We start from the raw sequence: 23,212 nt of genomic DNA, 5'->3' as shown, positions 1-23,212 counted from the left end.
CCCATCATGGACCTATGGATCCATTTGCTGGAGGACACTGCCAGCATTCAGTTAGCCCAGAAAACAATTCAGCAGATTTTATTCATGGGGATTAAAAAATAAAGTCACAGAATCATTTAGTCTGGAAAAGAGCTTTGGGATCATCGAGTCCAACCTTTGACCCATCACCACCTTGTCCCCCAGCCCAGAGCCTGAGTGCCACGTCCAGTCATTCCTTGAACACTTCCAGGGGTGAGGACTCATCACCTCCCTGGGCAGCCCCTTCCAATGCCTGACAACTCTTTCCATGAAGAAATTCTTCCTGATGTCCAGCATGAACCTCCCCTGGCACAGTTTGAGTCTCTGACCTCTCATCACCACCTTTGAGCAGCAGATACAGCACACGTCAGTCTTGTCCATCAGTGTTTCCATCCTGGATCCAAATGAGGCTCATTTACCCACAGTTTTTTTTGTTGTTTTTTTTTTTTTTGTAGCAGAAAATGTAGAATCACAGAATCATTGTTAGAAAAAACCTTTAAGACCATGAAGTCCAACCATTAACCAACACTGCTGTGTTCACCAGCAAACCACGTCTCCAAGTGCCATATGTACAGACTTTTTGAACACTTCCAGGGATGGTGATTCCACCACTTCCCTGACCACCCTTTCAGTGAAGAAATTTTCCCTAATATCTAATCTAAACTTCCCCTGGTTTACTTAATCCTATCTGACTATTTGTGTTGCTCCTCAACTCTCCAGTGTGTAACCCTGGTAAAGTTTTTGGTGTTGCTGGAATTTAAGTGCTAGACCAGAGTGTTTTATTCTGGGAGGGTTCCACTTTGGGTAATGTTTTCAATAGCATAAGCAGTTGTGTATGGATGAGAAACAGTGACAAAAAGGGCCTGCTTGGAGCTTGGAGATGAATTTTTGGATGCCTTAAGGAAAAAATCCTGTCTCCTACACTGATGGCAGGCTAACCTATTGTATCTTTTGCTTCTTAACAATTGCCCTGTTTGACCTCTATCTCATGTGCATGCCCCAAAAATTGTAGCCATCCTAATCACTTCTGACCACCTCAAAGAGCCCAGTGCATGGTCCTACATGGGCTTACCAGCTACTGGACTTTCCCTGGTGTGCGTTTGGTGGCTTCCAATATTTTTAAAATTTTTTTAAGCTAGTTGAGGGCATTTTCCCATTTTGTTTTCCAGTTAGAATAGATGGAGTGAGGTTGTTTCTACGTGAATTTTGTAGTAGCAAACACTCTCCGGATTTCTGTGACTCTGCAAAGCTGGTGAACCAGTAAGAAAATACTTTCCTGCAAACTGATTCTTGAGACAAGAAAAGAGGAAGGGTTTGTTGGGTTTTTTTTCCCTCTTGTTTAGGAGGAAGAGAAGAGCCACAAGAAATACTTTTTGGACACCTAAGGATGCTTAAAGACCTTTGAAAAAGAAAATGAGAAAGAAAATAAGTCAGTGCTTGAAAGGAGGGGACACAGCTCCGGCTACTGGGATTATTCATTCTCCCAGGAAACACAAACGAGCTAAACAAGGAAAATGCCATGCAGAGATCACACATTGTTTTTAAGGACAGGCCCCTAGACATGATCCCCTCTGCTGAGCTGTGACACAGCTCCCAATCAATCTCTCCTTCCTGAAATGTCACTAACCTACACTTAAGTGCAATAAGACTTCCCGGCCTAATTGAAATTCTGAGCCAGAGTCAGGAGACATTTGCTTCAAGTAGTGTTTTAATTGTCTGCTCCCCAGGCTGGAAACAGAATATTTTGAGCCTTGCATTATTCAGGGAGACACCAGAGCTCAACCTTTCCCTTTAGGTTTGTGCCCCTCCTGTCCTGGGTTTCTGTTCTGTTCTTTATTTGGCCTCTGCTCATGCATTCCCTGAGTGTATCCTCGTGTCCCTGCTCAGCCAGGGATCAGGAAACCTCATCCAATCCATCTGCTTGGAGGCAGCTTTTTTGATTTAACTTGTTATCTAGAAATAGATCATTTCTGGGAGGCATGAGGCCAAAACCAGACCCCTGGATCTCTGTAGCCTGGAGTTATCTTTTTTCTTAGCCCTAAGAGGATTCCTTCTTCTCATGTCCCTGCCTTTCAAACCTTCCCTGTGCCATTTGCTGTAACCAGGAAATCAGTCTGGCAGAGAGTGAAGGCACAAACTCTCTGTGGCCTTTCCCACAAGTGGCCTTTCCCACTTGCACTGAAGACAAGTCTAGAAACTTGTGCATGAAACCAGGTGGAACTCATGGAAGTCTCCACAAAGACTGGGATAAGGCCAGGCATCATCAGGAAGAGGTAAAATGAGCCTTAATGAGCATCCTGGTCACCTGTTGAACTCTTGTCAGCCTTGAGTGCTAACTCCAGTCTGTGCTGGTCTTGGAGGCAGTTTGGAAGTGTTAAGTGATCCATTTCCCTGTGAGAACCTTCCTGTCCTCCCCAGGAATTGCTGGGATCCAAAATTTCCCAGCATGGACTCAGCTATGCCATCATCTGTGGACCAGAATCAAGCAGAAGATAAACCTGCCTTACTTGTCTTACCTGGTTATGCTGACAGGTCCAAAGAGGTGGGTTTGGTTACAGTCCCTTTCTGGATAAGTTTGGGACTTTTGGGTCTGGTGGAGTTTGAGCTCCACCAGCTTTATGGAAATACACACAGGGCTGTTTCCAGCAGGGATCTATGTCTGTAGATGGGACAAAAAGAGGAAAACTTGTCTTTCCTCTCCCAATTTCAGCATCCTCCTGTGCCCTCATATTTCTCATCATTATCAGAGACTCCTCAGCTTAGAAATCAGACAGAGGGAAGATGACTCTTCTGGGGTCATCTGTTAGATTTCTAGCAAACCTGACCAGAAGTCCTGAGTCCTTTGGAGCTGCTGTCCCTGCTCCTGCAGAGGGCACAGCTCCTGCACACCTCAGATGCCCTGGTTCCAGATTTGTGTGCAAGGAACACCTGGACGTGGTGTCCTGAACGGAGACTGCCAAGTGGACAGTTGGATGTGGCTGTGAGTCAGCAGGCAAGGCACCTAAACAGAGCGAGTTCACCACCTGCCTGCAGCAGGAAGGCTTGTTCCTCCTCATTTTATACAGGTTTGGCTTGTGCTTCCTGCTCATTTTAACCACTTATGGTTCTCTGCCCCCTCTCTGTTCCCTGTGCAGTGATTTCTGTGACCAAAAGACATCCTCAATGTCTAAGGAGGCCTTTCTATAATCAACAGAGAGAAACGGGCATTTCTAGGGGGAGATCCATCCCACTCTAAAGAAAGATGGTCAAATAGAAAGTCTATACTCTCAAAGTGCTTATTTTCCTCCTTTAATTATGAAGTGCCCAGGTGGACACATCTGCACTTCTAAAGCCACCTGAGATGTTGCTCACCCTGCCGATGCTTTAAAGGGGTCATCTGTGATCTCTCAGTGAGCTCAGAATATAGATCAAGCTACTTCTCTCTTACTTCCCTCTAAATCTTGCTCTGCAGGGAGAAGTGGCTCTCTGGAGGGTAGGAAATTGTGTTTTATGTGTAATCGATTTGGATTCCTCAGAGCTCTGTCCACCCGTCAATGCCCAAATGGCCCAGTCCTCCAGGCTGCAGAGAAGGAGGCAAGAGCTGTGCCTGTTATTCATGGCTTGTGTACTCACTCTTCCTAATAAGATGAACTCACAGTCTTTTTTTTTTTGCTTCTATTTTTTGGGTGTAGCTTCTCTGATTTCTCTCTCTCATTCCTACACATTCCCACGCTGCCTTTTGGGAAGGGTTGTGAAGAAAAACAGGGGCTGGCAATGTTGAATTTAACACATCTGGACAGATTCTTCTAGAGGGTGAAACCTCTTCTTATCATCTTTTATCATAGCCTAATTTTACCCTCACCATTTGTTATGCAAAGGCACTAATTAAAAATACAGACATCCTGTTATCTCCCACCCCCCATACCAATAGACACCAGAACAGGCTTAGGCCTCCAAATTTGGACCCTTTATTTCTGATATGTAAAGTTAGACCACTTTAATACCCCCCACTGCAAGTTTCTTGCAGTTTTGGTGACAATAAATGGACTGCAACTCGCCTTTAGGCTGTTTCATCCCAGGAAAAGTATGGGAAGTGTGAGGAGCATTTTGTTATGAAGAAGTGGAGATACACAGATACTTCTGTCTACGAAGATGTGCTACCCAGGACACAGTGGGATGGAATAGCAGTGTTCAGATTAGGGGTGGGTATGAGCCAGGTCCACGTGTGCAGAGCTGAGGGATTTGCTTTGGTGGCAAATTCCACACCTGGGAAATGCTGGTGCTGACCCTCGTGTTTGGGAAATAGCTAAAAATATCTCACAGATGTGTTGAGCTCTGTAAAATCCACGCATTGTGCCAGATCTACACTTGGTCTTGCTTAGCAGCTCGGCCAGTAGATGTTGCTCTTGGCTCACACTGACGCGCTCAAAAAAAAGGATGTATCCAACCTGAGATGTTTGAGAACCCTCTGAAGCCAGGAAGTGCAGATCCATCCATCCTTCACCCAGCTTTCTGCTTTTGGCCATTGTGGAAAATCCCAATGACCACAGAGAAAAATAAAATATGACACAACTCTTCAGACAGCAGTGACTTGTAATTAGTGGGTATAATTGTTAGAGGTTTGCTTTGTGTGAAGTGAGAGTTGCTGGACAGGCAGTCAGTGTCTCTAGGGGAGGTGTTGGTTGCTCCAAGCCCCATCTAACCTGGACTTGGATACTTCCAGGGATGGGGCATCCACAGCTTCTCTGGGCAACCTGTGCCAGTGCCTCACCACAGCCTGAGTAAAGAATTTCTTCCTAACATCTCATCTAAATCTCTATTCCTTTAAAGTCATTTCCCCCTTGTCCTATCACTATCTGCCCATGTAAAAACTCACTCTCCCTCCTTCATAAACCCTCTTTTAATTACTGGAAGGCTGCAATGGGGTTATCCAAATGGGATTTAGCCATGTTTCTCATTTCATGGTGTGATATAGGAAAGAGAGTCACCTGGTGTACTGGCTCTTCATCATGAATACTCCTGGCAATCAATGATAACCCAATAACTCCTGACTCCCCTGAGCACCAAAGATGACAAAAAGGGAAAAAGGTAAAAGTGAAATCTTCCACCATCAGTCCCCATCCTCTGGATCTCCTATGGATTCATTTTTGCTCAGTTTTGGGGAAAATACCACCCTTAGTCTGTTCAGAATCTGCCCATTTGTGCAGAGAATCTTGCAGCTCAGGGAGGTTTCTCTGCATTTCCCTCACAGAAAAAATAGCAACTGCACATGATGATGTGCAATTAAATAGGGTCAATAATTTGTAAAGTAGTCTGAATCTCTGTATATCTGGTAATAAACCCACTCTTCCCTCTCCACGCACATTCACCTCACTCCCTCTGTAGTACCAATCACAGCAGTAATTAGGCACAGCCTAATGCCAGCTCTCAGGATCAAGGACTGTCTGTGACTGTTTCACCCACAGAGGGCCAATCCCAGAATGGCTCTCATCTTACTCAAGGCCTCTTAAGAGTGCTGGAATATAAATGACAAATAGCAATAACAGAAAAAAATCATTTACAAACTGCTGGGTAAATGCTGAGCCTTCCTAGCATGTCCTCATCATCTGTGCCAATATAATCTCTCAATACTCTGCCTTTCTTTTCTTAAGCAGGGCCTCAGACAAGGGAATTTCACATCAGATTTCTCCCTAGAAACAAAGGTTTTAAGCCTTTAAGACCTTGATCTCTCTTGGCTGAAGATTATGGGTATGGGGGACTGGATCAGCAGACTCAGGGTTAAAAAATGCTCATGAAGATGCTTTCATTAGGGAAAAGGTTTTCTTGTAGTGGTGATAACAGGAGAAATCAGAGGGGGGCCTCCCCTGTAGCAAGGTAACCTGTCTGTTCTGCATCAAGACATCATAAAGAACAAGAGCTCGACTCCTGTTTAGTTTTCAGGGTAGAAACATAGGATTAGACCACAGGTCTGCTGCCTGCAGGGTCAGGTGAATTCCATTTGGCATCTCCTTGTGCCACTCTGGGACTTGGAAGGGACATAACAGACATGTGTGAATAATCCCCTCTCACCACTGACAGAAAAGGTCGTGACTTTGGGTCCAATTGATTACAAATCAGGCTGAGAATTGCTTTATTCATTATAATCCAGGGTCTCTAAGGGGTCTGTGAGCAGATTGCTGTGCCTGCATTCTGTGTTATAGTGCCCCAGCTTTGGATTCCCAGCAATGACTCGATGCTCACACCACACCTCAGCCTCAATGGCAAGAGATCAATACTAACCTCGTCATTATAATGCTGGTAAAGGTTGATGATATTGATTTCTTGCCCTTGATGCTAAAGCATGTTGGAGACCATGTGATCATTATCCCAGATGCAGAACTGCTAGTGCTGGTTCCTTAAATTGTCATTAAGCAATCCAGCAGAGCTTTGGATGCCTCTAATGGTTTGAACATATCTCTGCCTTCCCCTTGGACTGAAGAAATTTAGGAATTTAGGAAGAAATTCTATACTGAGAGTGTGGTGAGGCAATGGGATAGGTTGCCCAGAGAAGCTGTGGCTGCCCCAACCCTGGAAGTGTTCAAGGACAGGTTGGATGGGGCTTGGAGCAACCTGGATAGTGGAAGGTATCCCCACAGCAGGGAAGCTGGAATGAGCTGACCTTTAAGGTCCCTTCCAATGCAAATCATTCAATGAGTGTACGGTTTTATGATCCCACACCCCAAAGGTGTTAAAGAAAAGGAAATCTTCAAAGGCATTCATTATTGTAGGATGGAAAATATCAGATTAAGCTGAAATCCTGAAATTTTTACTGAATCTTGCCTCGGCCTGGGCTTTGAGCATCCTGGTCTAGTGGGAGGTGTCCCTTCCCATGGCGGGGGGGTTGGAACGAGATGATCTTTGAGGTCCCTCCCAATGCAAACCTTTCTATGTTCCTGTGACTTAAATTCCCATATTTATCACTCACTGTGCCCAAGTGATATGTGAGCCAACTGTTCTGCCTGTCCCCCTGTTAATGAGGGGAATCAAAATGAGACAGAAGCTACACACAGAGAAAAGCCTGAAACCTTCTCCCCTCTGCAGTTGGAAACACTGACAATGTGTCAAAGGAAGAGCTCCCAATGCCAGCCCATGCCCAGCAAGGCAGCCTGGGTGAGCGTCTCTCCATGCAGGATGAGTGTAAGTGACAGCTCTGAGAAGGAGGGGACACAGACAGGAGAAATTCCTGCTGACAACTTGCTTGTTCTCCAGCCTCCCTCAGAGGTGCACACACACCCTGAGCCCTTTCACATGGTTTTCATCCACCCCCATTCCCCTTCCAGGCAAAATCGACATCCCTGACATCTCTGTGTGAGGAGGGTTTGGCTCTGTGTGTCAAAACATCATTAAATGTTTGGTTTAGGAAGTGCCAGGGTGGCCGTCTCAGTGTTGTGCCGGAGTTTGTGTTTCTGGCTCTGTCTTGGGAGCAGTTGTTGGAGCCAGGACTGCTGGGAGCCACAAATCAGTGTTTGCAGAGCAGCATCTCCTTGGCAGAACTGCTCTGAGAGGGGACACTTGACTCCTGGCTTGTCCTCCTGTGTGATTTTCTCCACGTCCTGCTGTAATATGCTTACCTTAAAAAAATTTAACTTCTCTCAGTGCTGTGTGGAGATACTGCAGGCGGGACTTTTAGCTTTACAACCCCTCCCCAGTTCACAGTAACAGCACAGCCCTGCCTGGCAGTGCTCCTGTGATGAGAAATGTGTCGTAGCTCGTGGAGGATTGAGAAACTGTGGTCTTGGGGGCCATAGAAACCCTTCAGCTGGAAAGGCTGTTCAGGAAACAAGATGAAGTTGCACGGGGCTCGCAAAGCTCTGCGTGTTACAACATTTCACAGCATTTATGGGTTTATGCAGCGCTCTGCAAGTGTTTTATGGGTGAAAACTGAGGCTCTTCAAGCCAGGGAAGGTGGAACATGGAATCGTTGAATCGTTTAGGTTGGGAAAGACCTCTAAGATCACCGAGTCCAACCATTAACCCAGCACTGCCAAAGCCACTGCTAAACCACGTCCCCAAGTGCCACATCCACACATCTTTTAATGACAAGAAAGCAAATTTCACAAATGCCCTTCTTTGATTATTTTTTTTTTTTGAACGAGCTTTTACGAAAATAGAGAGTGACACTCAGATCAGGAAAGGTTTCAATCAGCTTGGGCTGCACACTCTGGTTTTAATGTGATCACGTATTTCTCGAGGTGCAGAGACACACGTGTCTGTGCTGATATGTCCCCTCTGTGCTTTGCACCGGGGTCTGCAGCAACCTGGAGAAGCAAACAGTGTGTGAACTCAGCTCTGGTGTGATTCATGAAGCATCAGAGAGCGTGAGGGCAGGGAAGCACTTCATTCCTCCCCGCTGGTGTGTGCTGGCTTCCCCCTCCCAAGTCTGCTCTCTGATATTTTGCCTGCTCTGCTTTGAAATAAGTTAAGTGATTAGGCCTCTACGGCTTTCTTATGGGAAGATTCTTCCACGGTTTTATTTGATCTCCTGCTGCAGACTAAACATTCCCTTTCTCATTTCCCTGCCCACCTCCCCCACTATTTCCACATAAATAATCTCTCTTTATCCCTAGTGTTTCATTTGTAATAAGCACGGCTTCATGCTGGGTTTCCTTGAAAGCTGCACACTGGCCTCATTTCCATCTTCCTTAAGTGATTTTCAGAGCAGGGGGAGATTGAAACTGGTCCTAAATGTTAATCCAAATTGGTCCTCGTTGCCTTTATTTGCAGGGACTTGTGGATGCTGTCAAAATCAGTGACAGCTTTGGCCACTCGTCAGGTTTGAAAGATCACATCACTTATTTGGGTGCCCAGAAGTGAGTGGCCTGAGCAGATTTTGGAATGGTGATGGGCAACACTGGCTTGACCTTGAGCTGACTGTGTTCAGAGTACATCTCCATGAAGGAGATTCATAGTAATAAATTTAAGGTAGGAAGAAGCCAAGCAACTTGGAAAGCACCAGAAACCATCTTGTTGGTCAGATCAGGGTGGTTTTGGCCCAATATCCTCTCAGTAGCAGTGGCTACCAAGGGAAAACAGCATAACAAGGCAAATACACAACATCCAGCCAGCCTGAAAGGAGGTTTTAGACAGGTGGGGGTTGGCATCTTCTCCCAGACAGCCAGTGACAGGACAAGAGGACACGGCCTTCAGCTGTGCCAGCGAGATTCATGTTGGACCTAAGGATGAATTTCTTTACTGAAAGGGTTGTCAAGCACTGGAATGAACTGTCCAGAAATGTGGTGATGGATTCACCAACTCTGGAAGTATTCAAGGAATGACTGGACCAGAGCAGTCAGTGCTCTGGTCTGGTTGACAAGATGGAATCAGCCAAAGGCTGGATGATGATCCTGAAGGTCTTTTCCAACCTTAACAATTCTGTGATTCAGCAACTTGAGGTTCCGAGATTTCTGAGCAAGAGCTGCTGGTTTTTTATGTATTAGCATTTGGTAGCTGTTTCTCTCATGCATTTCCCTGGTTATATTTTGTGTTTGTAGAAACTTTGGTACCTTTTCATGCCATGACAGGCATCGCACAGTTTGACATCGCTCTGTGTCTGTGAATTATGTCCTTGGTTGGTTCTGCACCTGCCTCCTGCTGCTTTCATCTGACACTCCTCCCTTCCCAGTATTGGAAAAGATAATGAACAGCCAGTCCCTGGTTACCTTCTCCTGGTCACTCATGAGCTGTTAAGGCATGTTTATAATTTTTCCACCCTCACTCATCTCCTTTCCATGGAAGAGAGTCAAACAATGATGGAATGGTTAGGATTGGAAGGGACCTTAAAGATCACCCAGTTCCAGCCCCCTACCATGGGCAGGGACACCTTCCACTAGCCCAGGTTGCTCCAAGCCCCATCCAACCTGGCCTTGGACACTTCCAGGGATGGGGCAGTCACAGCTCCTCTGGGTAACCTGTGCCAGGGCCTCCCCACCCTCACAAGGAAGGATTTCCTCCTAATATTTAATCTAAATCTACCCTCCTTCAGCTTAAAACCACTCCCCCTTGTCCTATCACTTTATGCCCTTGTCATGAATGATTTTGCTTTTTAGTGGATTTGGGGGGTTAGTTTTTCTATTAATGTGCACAAACTGCAAACCAGCAAAGCATTACATGGGATTTATTTAGGAAAGGGCAGAGAATGAGCCACAGGAGCAACTCACTTTTGCTGCTGGAGACTTTCCACACATGGGGCATGAGGAGAGGACATCCTCCTGGAAGGTTTTCCTCCTTTCTTCCACAGAAGTAGCAAAGTGAATGTGTGACTCTCCAGGGAAAGATCATGGGTTTGTGTAATAGAAGGCTGTCTGCAAGATAGCCCCTTCTGGACTTGCTCTTTTCCAGCACAGTAGGAAGGAAAGTGATAAAGGAGCAGCTCTCTCACTTCCCCCACTGCATAACAAATTTAAGTTTCTGATGGTATAAGACAACCTCACTCTCAATCTCCTTTCTGTGTCCTTCCCCCTGTTTGCATAAGAAATAACATTTTTTTTTCAGTCATTTGTTAACTGAGACGATTCTCAGGCCCTCAGATACTGTGATATAAATTCCACTACAAATATTCCCAGTGGTAGCACACAGAACCGTGGTGATTTTTTTTGGAGCCCGGGCACGTTTTTCAGACACTAAATGCCCTGACCTGTCAAGCTTGAGAGAGCTGCCAACAAGATGTGTCTTCAGCTGGGGTCAGTGGGAAGCTAAATCCAAAAAATCCAAAATCGGAGACGGATGGAGCGTGTCAGCAAAGCCCCTTTTGCTCCATTGATTGTTTTGTGTTGATTCCTTAGTTTTTGCTGTTGTCACTGCCACCTAATTTAAGGCATTGCTGTTAAATTAAAAGGCATGATTGACTGACTGGCATCTGAGACACATTGCAGCTGTCAGCTGCAAAGATAAACTCTGGATCGAGATGCAAATCTTCCCAAAGATCAGGGGTGTTTGCATGAGGTGTGTAGGTGGAGCCCTCTCAGTTAATTTGTAGGAGGAAAGACCTCTTCTTTTGGCCTCTCTGCTTAGGACTCAGAGCAAGAAATGCCAAATATGAACTTACTGGTTGATTCCGACCCTCTTGAAGTCTTTTCCATTTAACTGGAGAATTAAAATGCATTGGGTCAGCCTTGCATGAAAACTAATTTGTTTTAGTAGGTGATCATGATAAGAACTGACTGAGCAGGATCAAAAAACTCTTTAGAAACTGGATTAAAGGCCTCCCTGGATGACAGTCTCTGTGGCTCTCGAGCCAGTCCCACAAGCCTCAGGTGCAACAGCAGCTTTGAAAAACTCCTGCCAGGAGCCAGGACTGTTCTCCAAAAATCAAAACCACAAGTTAAAGCTCGCTGTGGGATCGAGGTGACAGCTACTGGTTGTGATGGGAACCTCTGGAGCCGGAGGCATGAGCCAGAGCCACTCCTGTTAAATGGAATAAAGGGCAAAGCGAGAGGAGCCTGTGGACCTGCGAGGCTGGAGCTGAGCAAAACTTCCCTAAGTGGGAAAGGGTTGGGTGTGTGACCTTCAGAGGAGTCAGTGCCTTTGAAAAGCAAAACCCTTTACAGAGCAGTTGCAGCAGACTCATTATTTCTGGATTAAGGACAGATGGCAACTCAACCCGCATCGATCAGCGGGGTGCAGCAGTTGGTGGAGAGCTGATGAAACAGGAACCTCCAGGGGCAGAAGGGACTTGTCTGCAAAGGGTCCCATTAACTTCAGTGCGAGTCTGTGCTGTGTTTCATGTGGGTTATTTGATTCCCTGCACCAGAAAGGTCTCCTCCCAGCCCGTGCTTGAAATGTAAGAAGGGGCAGAGCAGGGAGTTGTGTGGTGAACAAGGGGGGATGAGTTTCCTGGAAGGTGGGAAGTCCATGAGGGTTGTGTCAGCTCAACAAGCAGAGGCTGAGGGATGAACTGAGTGATGGGGCCGCTGTGCAACCACTGCAGTGACCACACCCCACTTATGTCTCTTCTGCAGCATCTGCACTGAGCTGAAAGCACCTGTGGGTTGTGGAGCTCAGCTGCTCCACAGCCACTGCAGATCGTTCCCTTCATGGAATCATAGAATCCTTAAGGTTGGAAAAGCCCTCTAAGATCGCCAAGTCCAACTGTCAACACAGCACCACCCCCATGTTCACCATTAAACCATGTCCTTAAGTGCCATACCCACAAGTTCTTTGAACACCTCCAGGGATTGTGACTCCACCACCTCCCTTGGCAGCCTGTTCCAATGCTTGACAACCCATTCAGTAAAGAAATTTTTCCTAATATATAATCTAAAGCTCACCTTGGCACAACTTGAGGCCATGTCCTCTCATCTTGCCGCTTGTTACCTGGGAGAAGAGACTGACCCCCATCTGGCTACAACTTCATTTCAGGGAGTTGTAGAGAGTGAAAAGGTCTCCCTTCACCATCCATGTCTCCAGGCTGAACTCTCCCAGCTCCCTCAGTGACTACCTTGTTATCCAGCCACCCCTTTCCACCAGCCAGATCCTTTCATAGTGGGCAGAAGAGCCCAGTGTTATACTCATGGCACAGCATTTTTCCCCCTGAAAGGTAGGATGGGAATAACTTCATATAACAGACCCTTAACCACTTGTTTACAGCTCCACTAAAAAAGACAAATCACCTGAAACAGTGAATGACTAGACCCAGGAAAAAAAGGAAGATTTCAAAAGGTTTATCTGACAGCCAATAAACAGGATAAATAACATGCAGCATTTAGTTTGTCAGGACCATGGTACAACCTGATGATAAAAAAGGACTGCTCCATAAAGTGGGGAATACCTTTGTCTTGGCTGTAAATGCCTGTGTTGATTTAGGAAGTGCTCTGGTACTTCTCTAACTTCTCTTTAGTACTCACAAATGGGATGGAAACTGAGGAATAAGGAGAGGAAGGAAGTTATCTGTGCTCAACCTCATAAAGAGATCTCATTCCAGTTAAAGTTTTGAGATCATGATGGTTTTTATCTTATTTTGACTGGTTCTCCCATTGCTGAGGATAAGCAGAGTAAGAGCTACCCCCTCTACTCTGTTCTGATGAGACCCTCCCTGTAGTGCTGATCCAGCTCTAGGATCTCCAGCACAGGAAGGACATGGAGCTGTTGGAGCAAGACCAGGGGAGACACCAAGGTGATCAGAGGGATGGAGCAGCTCTGCTGGGAGGAAAGGCTGGGAGAGCTGGGATTGTTCAGCCTGGAGAAGAGAAGGTTTTGGGGTGATCTAATTGTGGCCTTCCAGGACCTGAAGGGGGCTACAAAAAAGATGGAGAGAGACTTTGGAGAAGAGCATGGAGTGACAGGACAAGGGGGAATGGCTTCAAACTGAAACAGAGTAGGTTTAGACTAGATATTAGGAAGAAACTCTTCATTATAAAGGTGGGGAGGCCCTGGCACAGGTAGCCAAGAGAGCTGTGGCTGCCCCATCCCTGGAAGTCCAAGGCCAGGTTGGATGGGGCTTTGAGCAACCTGGTCTGGTGAAAGGTGTCCCTGCTCATGGCAGGGGGTTGGAACAGGATGATCTTCAAGGTCCCTTCCAACTGAAACTGTTCTATTTTAAGATTTAAGAAGTCAAAGACTGGCACCTGTATCCCTCACTCTTTCCCATAGTGAGACCAGGCAGCACCTATTTCTGTATATATTTGAGGGGTCAATGTCATCACAATGGTTTCTATCCTGAAATGCAGACCTGTTTGAACAACCCATCATCAAACTAGGGACACCACAACATCCAGTGAATCTGGGTAACCAGTGTGCATTTTACTTACAAACAAAAGATAAAATAACTTCTGAAGACACTGGAGCAATTAGACATTTTGTCTCAAAAAAGCATTCCAGGGAAATAAATCCTAACCCCACCTAAGGCTTGTGTGGAGGTGCTTTCTGCCTAAACCTAACTCTAATCTGCAAGGGAGTGGGAGCAAAGAAAGACATCCTGAAAAGGGCAAGCAAAGTGTTGGTTACCTCCTAAAGGAGTCTAGTTGCAGGTATCCTATTGATCAGCTCAAACCAGGCATCAGGATACCTCCCATTATGCCAGTGGCTTCTCCTGTAACTGAAACACAATCTGTGTCCCAGCAGGAAAGAGGAGAGACAAACCTGTTTTCTCAATACTGTTTAGAAAAAGAAGCAGCACAGAAAGTGACTTTTGAGGGAAAGACAATCTTCTTCAAGGTCAAATATTTGTTGTGTGCCAATAACAACTCCATCCTCGTGCTGCTGCCAGGATCTCTGAGCTCTTGGCTGGCAGGTTCACTACCCTGCATTTCCATCCTGCTCCATTCTCCCATGTTATTCTCATTATTAAGTACCTGAGCAGCTTCCATGACCATCATCAGTGTGAATGTTGCTGAGCATGTGTTTATTTTCACTCTGTCTTGGGAGGAAAAGTCAAAGCATGGTGGTAGCAGAGTGTGAACTCGTGGCTTTATGCTGTGCAGGTGGATGAATATTGTCCCATCCCTGAGCAAGGGGGTGCTGATAATGTCCCTTTATTCTGATTTGGCATCTAGTTGGGCTTGTTTTTCCAGAGAAGGCTGGTGTCCTGCCTAGTGTGTGTCAGGAGCAGCTCAGAGCACAGCCACGATCTCCACTGCCTCAGAAATAGCAATACAGGGGGGCTGAGTCAGCTCGAGTGGATCATCTGCATCTCTGAATCCTCTGGTTCTTGGCAAGGAAAGAAAAAGGGGCTTTATTTCGTTTTTATTTTTAAAAGCAGCATTTGTCTTTTTCCCAGTGTTTCCTGCCTTCAAAAAACTGCATCTTTAGCTCATTATCTTTCTCTGTGCCTGGACACAGCACACAGCTGAATTTCCTGGACCCGAGGCATCTCCAAGGGTAGCTGTGGGTAATGAGAGAATTCACAGCAGGAAAAACAACCATAGGAAAGTGGCCACCTCTGGGATGAAGGGCCACCTCTGCTCCTCCCCATGAGGTGGGCACACGATGGAGCAAAACAGCCAGGCAGCTGAGGCTTATTTTAGCAGATTTTAGCTTGCTGCACACAGGCCATGAGGAGTGAACAGACCACTGAGGGATGTGACAGCTTATCCGTCACCTGAAGGGCCTGGATGATCCCCTGCTGACTTTTTACAACCCAAAACCCAGCTTTGCTTGGCTCCCTGCAGGTGTTTTAACTGTGGGAGGCAAGCCAGCCTCAGATGGTCTTCACGGTCCACTCTGCCATCAACATTTACGGACATTCCACCAGGGCTGGTTGTTCCTGGCAACAAGCTGGGAAGATGCAGGGTGGAGAAGCTGCAGAGGCTCAGAATTTCCCTTCTGCCAGTGGCAGGATCATCCCTGCAGCAGGAGTTTGGTGGATCCATCACCTGTCAGGGAGGTAGCTGGTGGGACAAAGGGGAAAAAGCTGAGTGTTGCTGACACCAGCACTGAGCATGGCTGGGAGGGGAAGCCTAAAAACCGTCTTCATCTCATGGTGCTCACAGGTTGCTCCCCATGGGTTCTGGAAGGGTGCTGGAGGGTGAAATCATTCCCCTACCAAAGCTGTCCTCAGGAGTGGTGCCTCTCTGTGGCTTGTCTGCACTGTGGGGAAAAGGAGTGGCCTTGGGTCATAGAACTCCCACCCTTATCCCTTCCCAGCTCCCTGGTCTTCACACAGTGTTTGTTGGGGGAAAGAGGAAGGAGACACAACCTCACTGATGCTGGATTTGCATCCTGAAGTGATTTCTGCTCATGTCTTCTGGGGTTAGAAGACAACACAAAATGGGCAGAAGGTCTTGTGAGAGGGAGGCCTCTTTACCACAGGAAGAACAGGACTACTTAAATCATAGAAATATAGAATATCCTGAGTTGGAAGTGACCTATAAGGATCACTGAATTCCAGGACAGCCCCAAGAATCTCATTACGTGCCTGAGAGTGTTATCCAAGCGCTTCTTGAACTCTGGCAACAGGAACAGGGAATAATTGAAGAGAAGTCAATACAAAGGCAATGCTTATCAATTCATCTCTTACGTCTTGACTTTCAGGTGGGTGTCAGTCTCTTCTCCCAGGAACCAGCTGTAGGACAAGAGGGCACAGCCCTGAGCTGTGCCAGGGAAGCTTTAGGTTGGACATTGAGAAGTTCTTTCCAGAGACAGTGATCATACCTTGGAATGGGCTGCCCAGGGAGGTGGTGGAGTCATTGTCCCTGGGGGTGTTGAAGCACAGCCTGGATGTGGCACTTAGACAAAGTGGGGTTGGGTCACAGGTCAGACTGGATGATCTCAGAGGTCTTTTCCAACCCAGTTGATTCTGTGACTCTGTGACTTTCTGGGCTACCCCGCAGTGCCCAGACTTTTAAGGACACCTGAGCTTTGGGGCTTGGCGGTGGGTACGTCGTAGGCTCTGCCAGGCCGGTATCGCCTCATCCTCCTCACTGAAGCTGATGAGGCTTTTCTGGATTTTGCCCAGGTGGTTGGAACTCGTGGTCGGCTTGGGGCGACTGCACCAAGGACTGCGGGGGAGGCCTCCAGACCCGCATGCGCTCCTGCAAACCCCTTCCCAAGGAGGGCCTCGGCTGCGAGGGAGTCCTGGAGGAGGGTCGGCTGTGCAATAGGAAGGCGTGCAATAGTAAGTGCAGGCATGTTCCCTTCGCATGTTCCTCTCCCTTCCCAGGAGGAGGAGCTTGGCCTTGTCCCTGTAAATGATTCGGGACACTCCAGAGGCACCAGGAAGCTGCTGAAGGGTCATGTTGGAGCAGCAGTCCCAGGGGAGCATGTGGGTGAGGCTGTGCATGGCCCTGCCCTGCCCTGCCTGCCTTGCATGCACATGTTGTCCAACACACATGCCTGCAGATCCAGGCCTTCAGCCCAAGAACTAGGGGTTAATCCATAGGAACCAATAAGCAGGCTTGCATCAGGTTTTCGTGTGCTGGTGGTAAACCTGCCACCGATGGCAAAATATCCATCCCTAAAGGCATTGCTTTTAGTTGGAGCCTCTCTCCCATATAGTTAAAGCAGGAAGCTGAGAGAGCTTCTCTTTTGCTTCTTTTTTGCTTCTTTTTGGTTTAGTTCAAGAGCAGTGATCCTGTCCCTCTCTTTTACAAAATGAAACCCACGGTGCCAAGATGTGGAGAAAGATCTGGCCATTAGAGAGACAAAATGCAGGGACTGAGCGAGGCAAAGGCTTCGGTGGATGCTCCACCCTCCTCCTGTAATGAACCCTCCTTCCAGGTCCTCTTCTCCAGGGAACAGGGGACAGATTGTCAACACCAGTCACATATCAATGGGTCGAGCTGGTGAAGCTCCAGCACTTTCATCCCCAGTTCTTCTTTTCCACAAGCTGAGTTGGGAGGGGGATGAAGAGGAAAAACCAACAGTAGACTCAGTTCAGCTCAGTAAATGCAAGCAAATGGCTGATTATGATTATTCCCTTCTTTTTATTTCAAATTCGTGGTGGAGAATGTTTGAACAACTCCTCTGATTAGTCAAATAACTAGGGAAAGTTCAACTGTCTTCAAAGGCTGGGAAGTATCTCCTGATAAAGGGGAAGTTCAAATAAAGGGACATAAATATATTCCTCTAATAAGGGCTAAAATGATTTCATGCATATTTTAACATTTCCATAAATTTAAAATATGTTGCAATTAGGCTTTTTTTTTTTTAATGAAACCTGGGATACTGAATTTCCTCTCCTTGACTCACAGTTGCTAATCTCCTTCTGAGGTTTGCCCGACACAAGGGATATTTAATCCATGTCCCCCTATACTTGCTGGTGACTTTATCGTTGTAACAGAGCTGTGGATTGAGGGTGGGAGTGCAAGGACATGGAAACTGGTCCTGAAAGACACTTGTGGGACTGAATGGCGATGGAGGAAGGGCCACACCAGTCCTGGTGGGCAATGGTGTGAAGCAGAAGAAGGTGGAGGTGGCACTGTGGGTGGGTAGAGGGTGATCTGCAGGGGTGGTCATTGTTTGAACATGGGGGCACAAGGGACAACAAGCAGAAAAGCTCCTTAGACAGCCCCTCACGTTCTGGACAAACTAGGGGGGGACCCAGTTCCCCAGATTCTCTTTGCAGGACACCCATCCTCATCCTTAACCATCTTCCAAGCCCCTGTTGGATTCTTTCACAAGTCCCTGTTGGACTTCAGCGCGGCGGAATGGACATTTTTCCAGGTCCAGATTCACCATAACTGAGCAAGGAGCAAAACATCTTCTCTTGATCTTCCCCAGGGATGAAACTTTGCCTCTTCTTCATGATAGTTCTACTGAGGTTGTGGTGGCAAGGAAGGATGGAGTGGGATGGTGGACAGCCATGGAGCCTGGAAGTGCGGGTTGGATTTCCAGCTCCTCTCATTGCACAGAGTACAGCAGTGCAGGATAAATCCTTATTTACTCACTAGTTACTCACTCACTTTCGAGAACACAACATTGAGTAAAGCCAATCCCAGGTGCAGCAAACCCTGATTGTACCCCAGACGGGTTCTGATTCAATAAATTATTTCACTATTGTCTCCCTGTCCCCTTTCCATTACATTCCCAGTCAACTCCTGCTCCAAATCACAGTGAGATGAGTTCAGCTGAGATTATTTGGGAAGAAAGGATCTTGAGCTAATTGGAAAGCCCAAGTTTGAAAAGAGAGCACACCCACAGAGTGGGGCAGCAAAAATGGATTTATTCCTTTGAAATAAATAAGTTAATTCTGATTAATTGTTCCAAAAACCTCTTTGGAGACAAGCTGCTGAGCCCCCTTGTAATAATTCCGTGCTGGAAAATATTTGAGGGAAGATGTGAGCAATAAACCTTTCAAGAAGACTTGTCCATGCACATCTTGAGGTTTCTGCCTACCTCAAAACAAACTTGTATCTCTTCATACCTCCCAAAACTGTGCATTTGGCTCTGAACTCACCTCTCAGTGAACCTGTCCCTTGTTGCCTTTGCCCAAGGAGATGCACTTCTGACCCAAGAAGAGTTTCTAATTTTTTTTGCACATATCTTTTCCTTCTCTTTGCTTTGATCTGCACCAAAACCTAAGAGGATTTAAAAGTAGATTAGAAATCCTGTTTTAAATGTGTCACTGTTATTTTCATATTGACTTTAGCTCATAGATTTGTTAGGGATGAGTAGGAACTTTGTTCTTTCACTGGAACTGTTATTTTCCTAAGTGTTCACTATATATTGCAGTTTAAATAGGTTCTATTTTGTTTTAATTAAAAAGAAACAAAAAAAAAAAAGGAAAAAAAAGGAAAAAGAGGAAGTGGTCAGAAGAAGAACTGTATCCTGAATTATTCAGCATTTGAGTAGCTTGTAATAATGCCTGAGCAGCTTCTGAGGTATTGTGGAGTAGCTGAGATCTTAATTTTCTGGTAGGAAAAACCCACTCTTTTCCTTGACCGAAAGGTCTGACAAAACAAAACAGGGATTAGCACTCTGATATTTTCCTTTTGCTGTGGAGATAAATTGAAACTTGTCCACTGAGAAGCTGCTGACCAAGCAAATTGTGTCAGAATAACACAAATACCACCATAACCTTCAAAACAAGGGCAAACCTATCTCTTTTCTTTGACTTCCCCTTTTCTTGCTTCTGCCAAAGTGTCTCAGAATCTGATGGATGATTAGCAAGAGAACTTTAGCTGTTTATTTGGATCTCCAGCATCTGAGGCAGGTTCTCAGTGAAAATAACTTGAAGTGCTGACACTCAGCTCCCTGGAGCTGCTGAGATGAACTTTTGTGGAAGATCTTTGAGGGTTTGATTGGTTGTTTTATTTTACCTGGACATGGAAAACGCTGTAAAGGGATTTAGTCTTTCTTGTCACTCAACTGTTCCCCCAGGTGGACCTTCTCCAGGTCCTGCCATCCTTCCTTTTCCAGCAGGATCTTCAGCAGGTCGTTCTCTGCAGGAGTGGAAATGGTGGCTCTCAGTGTTTCCAAGAGGTGTCAATTCTGCCAGTTTGTCACCAAAATATGGGCACAGACACCTCGTTCTTAGAGTTGACTCTGAACATATTGTCTGGAGGCCATAATGGTTGAAATCAGTGCACAGGGCTGGCTGAATGACTCCACAGGCACCACTTTTATGTGGTCTTTCTGTTTTTCCACTCATTTTGGCCACCATGTCTGCTCTTTCATGTTTTGGAGTGTCTTGCTGGATGTTCTTCTGGCTAAATTTCCCCAGGGATACATCCCCAAGCCCAGTGAAAAGTGAGCCAGGTAAGCTTTCCATGGGCAAAACCCAAAAGATGTGAAACACTGAGGAAAAACTGTATTGAAGGCTGATCCCAACCTGGAAAGGGAATTTTGTCTGGTAGCAGCAGCTTGGCTTAGGCAGAGCCTTTTTTTGTGGCAGCTCAAGAGACACAATCTGAAGGACAACACTCAGTTTTTATTGTAATTCTGATTTTTTCTTTGCTAGAAGCAAAGGACCAGAGACTACACCTACAGAATCAGGCAGCACGGAGTGATTTATTCCTTTGCAATAAATGAGTTCATTCCAATTAATTGTCACAAAATCCTCTTTGGAGACAAACTGCTGAGCCCTGTTTTGATGCTTTCATGCTGGAAAACACTTCTTTCAAGAAGACTCTCCTCATCTCCAGCACAGACAGGGGAGATTTCCTTCATCTCTTGGATTTGGCCAGGAATTGCTGTTTTATAGAAGGAAGAAAAAAATGCCAACCCAAGTGTGGTGGCAAGTGCTTACAGAGGAGTTTTCCAGGCCCTCCTACTATGGATGGAAAGGGACACCCACTGTGCTCCAGTGGCCCTTCTTGGCTGCAAATGGCCCTTCAGGTTCCTGAAGCTGTGACTGCTCAGAGGGTCCTCTCAGAGATCCTGGATGGACAACATCCAAACCAGAGTGGGAATGTCATAGGCCTGACCCTGGCGTGGGAACTCTGCAGTGCTGGAGAAATCCGTGAACAATCAGGCATGTGGGCAGCCTGCACTTATTCCTGGGGAATGAGAATCCAAAGAGGAGCCAGCTGAAATCCTGCCATCCCATCTGGCAGAGGCAGCACAAACCCATCCCTGACATTTATGAATATGCAGATTGGGCAGATGCATCTCCCCATGGCTGGGGAAGGGGTGACCACATCCTGCCATCAGCGTGACACTTGCATAGTCCTGTCATTCCACACTGGATTTCCAGCACCCAGCAAGTTCAGCATCAAGCCCTGCAGCTGTGGGACTGTGGTGTGAAGGAATGCACACTGCACATGACATTCCAAAGGCTGAGCCTCAGTCTCTGCCACCCCTGATTTCCATTAAAAATAGTCTTTTTGCTGCAGCCACCAAGCTGGAATATCCTGGGCATGTGTAGGAACATCTTCATTCCCTGCTGGCCAGGCTGGAACTCACAGCAAACTGGAAGAGCTCCTTGTCCTATAGATCCTACAGATACCTGCTGCTGCTGCAGAGACTTCACCCTGTCCCCTCTTTCAATGGTGGTGACACTCAGCTGATCTGAGGGTCCAGAGACATTTTCACAAGTCTCAGATGTTCAAAATGCTTTGGGTGATTGTTGGTGTGATTGCCACATATCCAGTGGCCTCCAAAATGACCCTCTTTTGCATCCACTAAGATCTTGGCTTTTAGGGGTTCTTGCTGATTCTACCTTTCTCTAATTTACTCTTTAGCAGCTGCCAGAGGTCGTAAAAACTCCACAACCACCACCTTTCCTTTCAATTTTATTACACTGAGATTCATTCACACCATTTGAATGTTTGGGTTTTTTTTTTAATAATCCTTTTCCACTCTTTGCTCTGGTCCATCCATTCATTCCCACCCTCCCAGCTTGCCTGGATAATTTTCATGATCCTGCTGTTTGCTTTGCCTCTCCTGTTTGGGGCATGAGCCCAGTGTGTGTGGCTCTTGTGAGACAGGCTTGGATGTTAAAACCTTGGCCCACAGCACTTTGAAGCCTTTACTTTTTTCCCTTTGGTTGTGTTCCAAGGTGCTGTCTGTGCCTTCCTCATGGCATTTATGCAGCTGGGATGTAAATCAAGTCCAGGCCTTGCTTTGATCCTGGAATTACTCCTCTCCACTGACCCTGCTGTGGGAAGCAGGCTGCTGAAATGCAACCAGTTCCCCACGGCCTTTGTTTCTTGGCCTCCACACCAAAAAGTTCAGGTGCATAAAACCCACAGCAAAGCATCACTTGCATCAACTTCCCCTCGTTCACAAGGGACCTGGCATCTCCCTGCTTTCTTTGGAACCAAGGTTGATTTTTGCTATTCCTCAAGGAACTGTCCAGCTTAAATCTAAGCCATGTTAGGGGTTAGAGACAGATTTGCTTCTCTGCAGTCCCTTTTCCAAGGGGAGACAGGCTGCCTGCAGCAGTGGAGCGACTCTGGAGGCTGTTTTTGCTGGGGGAGGCTTGGGACAAGCTGGAAGGGTCATTCATTCAGCCACTAGGCCTGATTGGCTTTAATTAGGATGAGAAATAGCAGTGCAGACTGTCAGGGAGCAAAGGAAATCATTCTGCTCCTTCAGAATCGAGCTCAGTCATTAGGAGATGTCAGTAACAAGGGGCCCAAATAAATGGTGAGAGGAGGTTCAGGGTGCCAGGGTGTCTCTTTTATCTTTCCTTCCTTCTGTCCTGTGTCCTATCTCTCTGTGCATCCATCCATCCATGCTCACTGACTGCTTCTGGGATACTCAGTCCCAAATTTTCTTTGTCACCTTCCTTGTTCTGGGCAGCTGGCACAGCCATCCAAGCTCCACATCTCCTCCTTGATGCCCAGCCCCACTTTCTCCTCCCAGCCTAAACAAGTCCGTGGGAAGCCTCTGGGATTTGCTGCACGTGGAGATTTTGTGTGCTCTTGTGGTTTGTGAGATTTCCTGAAGAGGATGCAAATCAGAGCAGATGAAGGTGGGTGGGTATAGCCAGGGATGGGTGGTGGGAATGGAGCAGGGTTTGTGAGAAGTCCCAAATATGGGACAAATTTAAGTTCTCTCTGAAGCAAACTGAAAAAAATGGGTATTGGAAAACTAGTTAGAGGTTGGGGTTTTTTTAATTGAATCTCGCAGAGGAAAGTCCCATGATTTTTGGCTAAAAAACCATAGTATTTGAGACCTTTCTATTCCAGTTAAAAGCCATATAAAAACAAGGTGTATGCAAATTCCAGGATGTTTGTCTTTCCCTTCAGGATGGCAGGGGGGGTGACTGCCTCATCCCTCCCGTCCAGCCAGCAACCAGTCAGTGCTGGGAAGGTTTGGAGGAGTCGCCGTGTCCAGTTCCTTCATTCCTCAAGTCCTG

General features: G+C 46.5%; 1 protein-coding gene across 4 annotated transcripts in view; it reads left to right on the top strand.

Annotated features, from left to right (window-relative positions):
• Positions 1 to 23,212, top strand: part of ADGRB1 (adhesion G protein-coupled receptor B1) — a 222,171-nt gene that overhangs the window by 106,899 nt on the left and 92,060 nt on the right. For 2 of the 4 annotated variants that reach the window (XM_029959414.1, XM_029959415.1), the window contains one exon: positions 16,427 to 16,585. The exons of the other annotated variants lie outside the window; for them this stretch is intronic. In XM_029959414.1, the coding sequence (XP_029815274.1) occupies positions 16,427 to 16,585 (159 nt within the window). The remainder of the gene's footprint in view (positions 1 to 16,426; positions 16,586 to 23,212) is intronic. 4 annotated transcript variants of the gene reach the window in all.

This window comes from Manacus vitellinus, unplaced genomic scaffold, assembly GCF_001715985.3.
Source record: "Manacus vitellinus isolate BGI_N305 unplaced genomic scaffold, ASM171598v3 scaffold_1_pilon, whole genome shotgun sequence".
Taxonomy (NCBI): Eukaryota; Metazoa; Chordata; class Aves; order Passeriformes; family Pipridae; genus Manacus; species Manacus vitellinus.
Note: the sequence above shows the minus strand (reverse complement) of the source record. Positions and strands in the feature narration are given on the sequence as shown.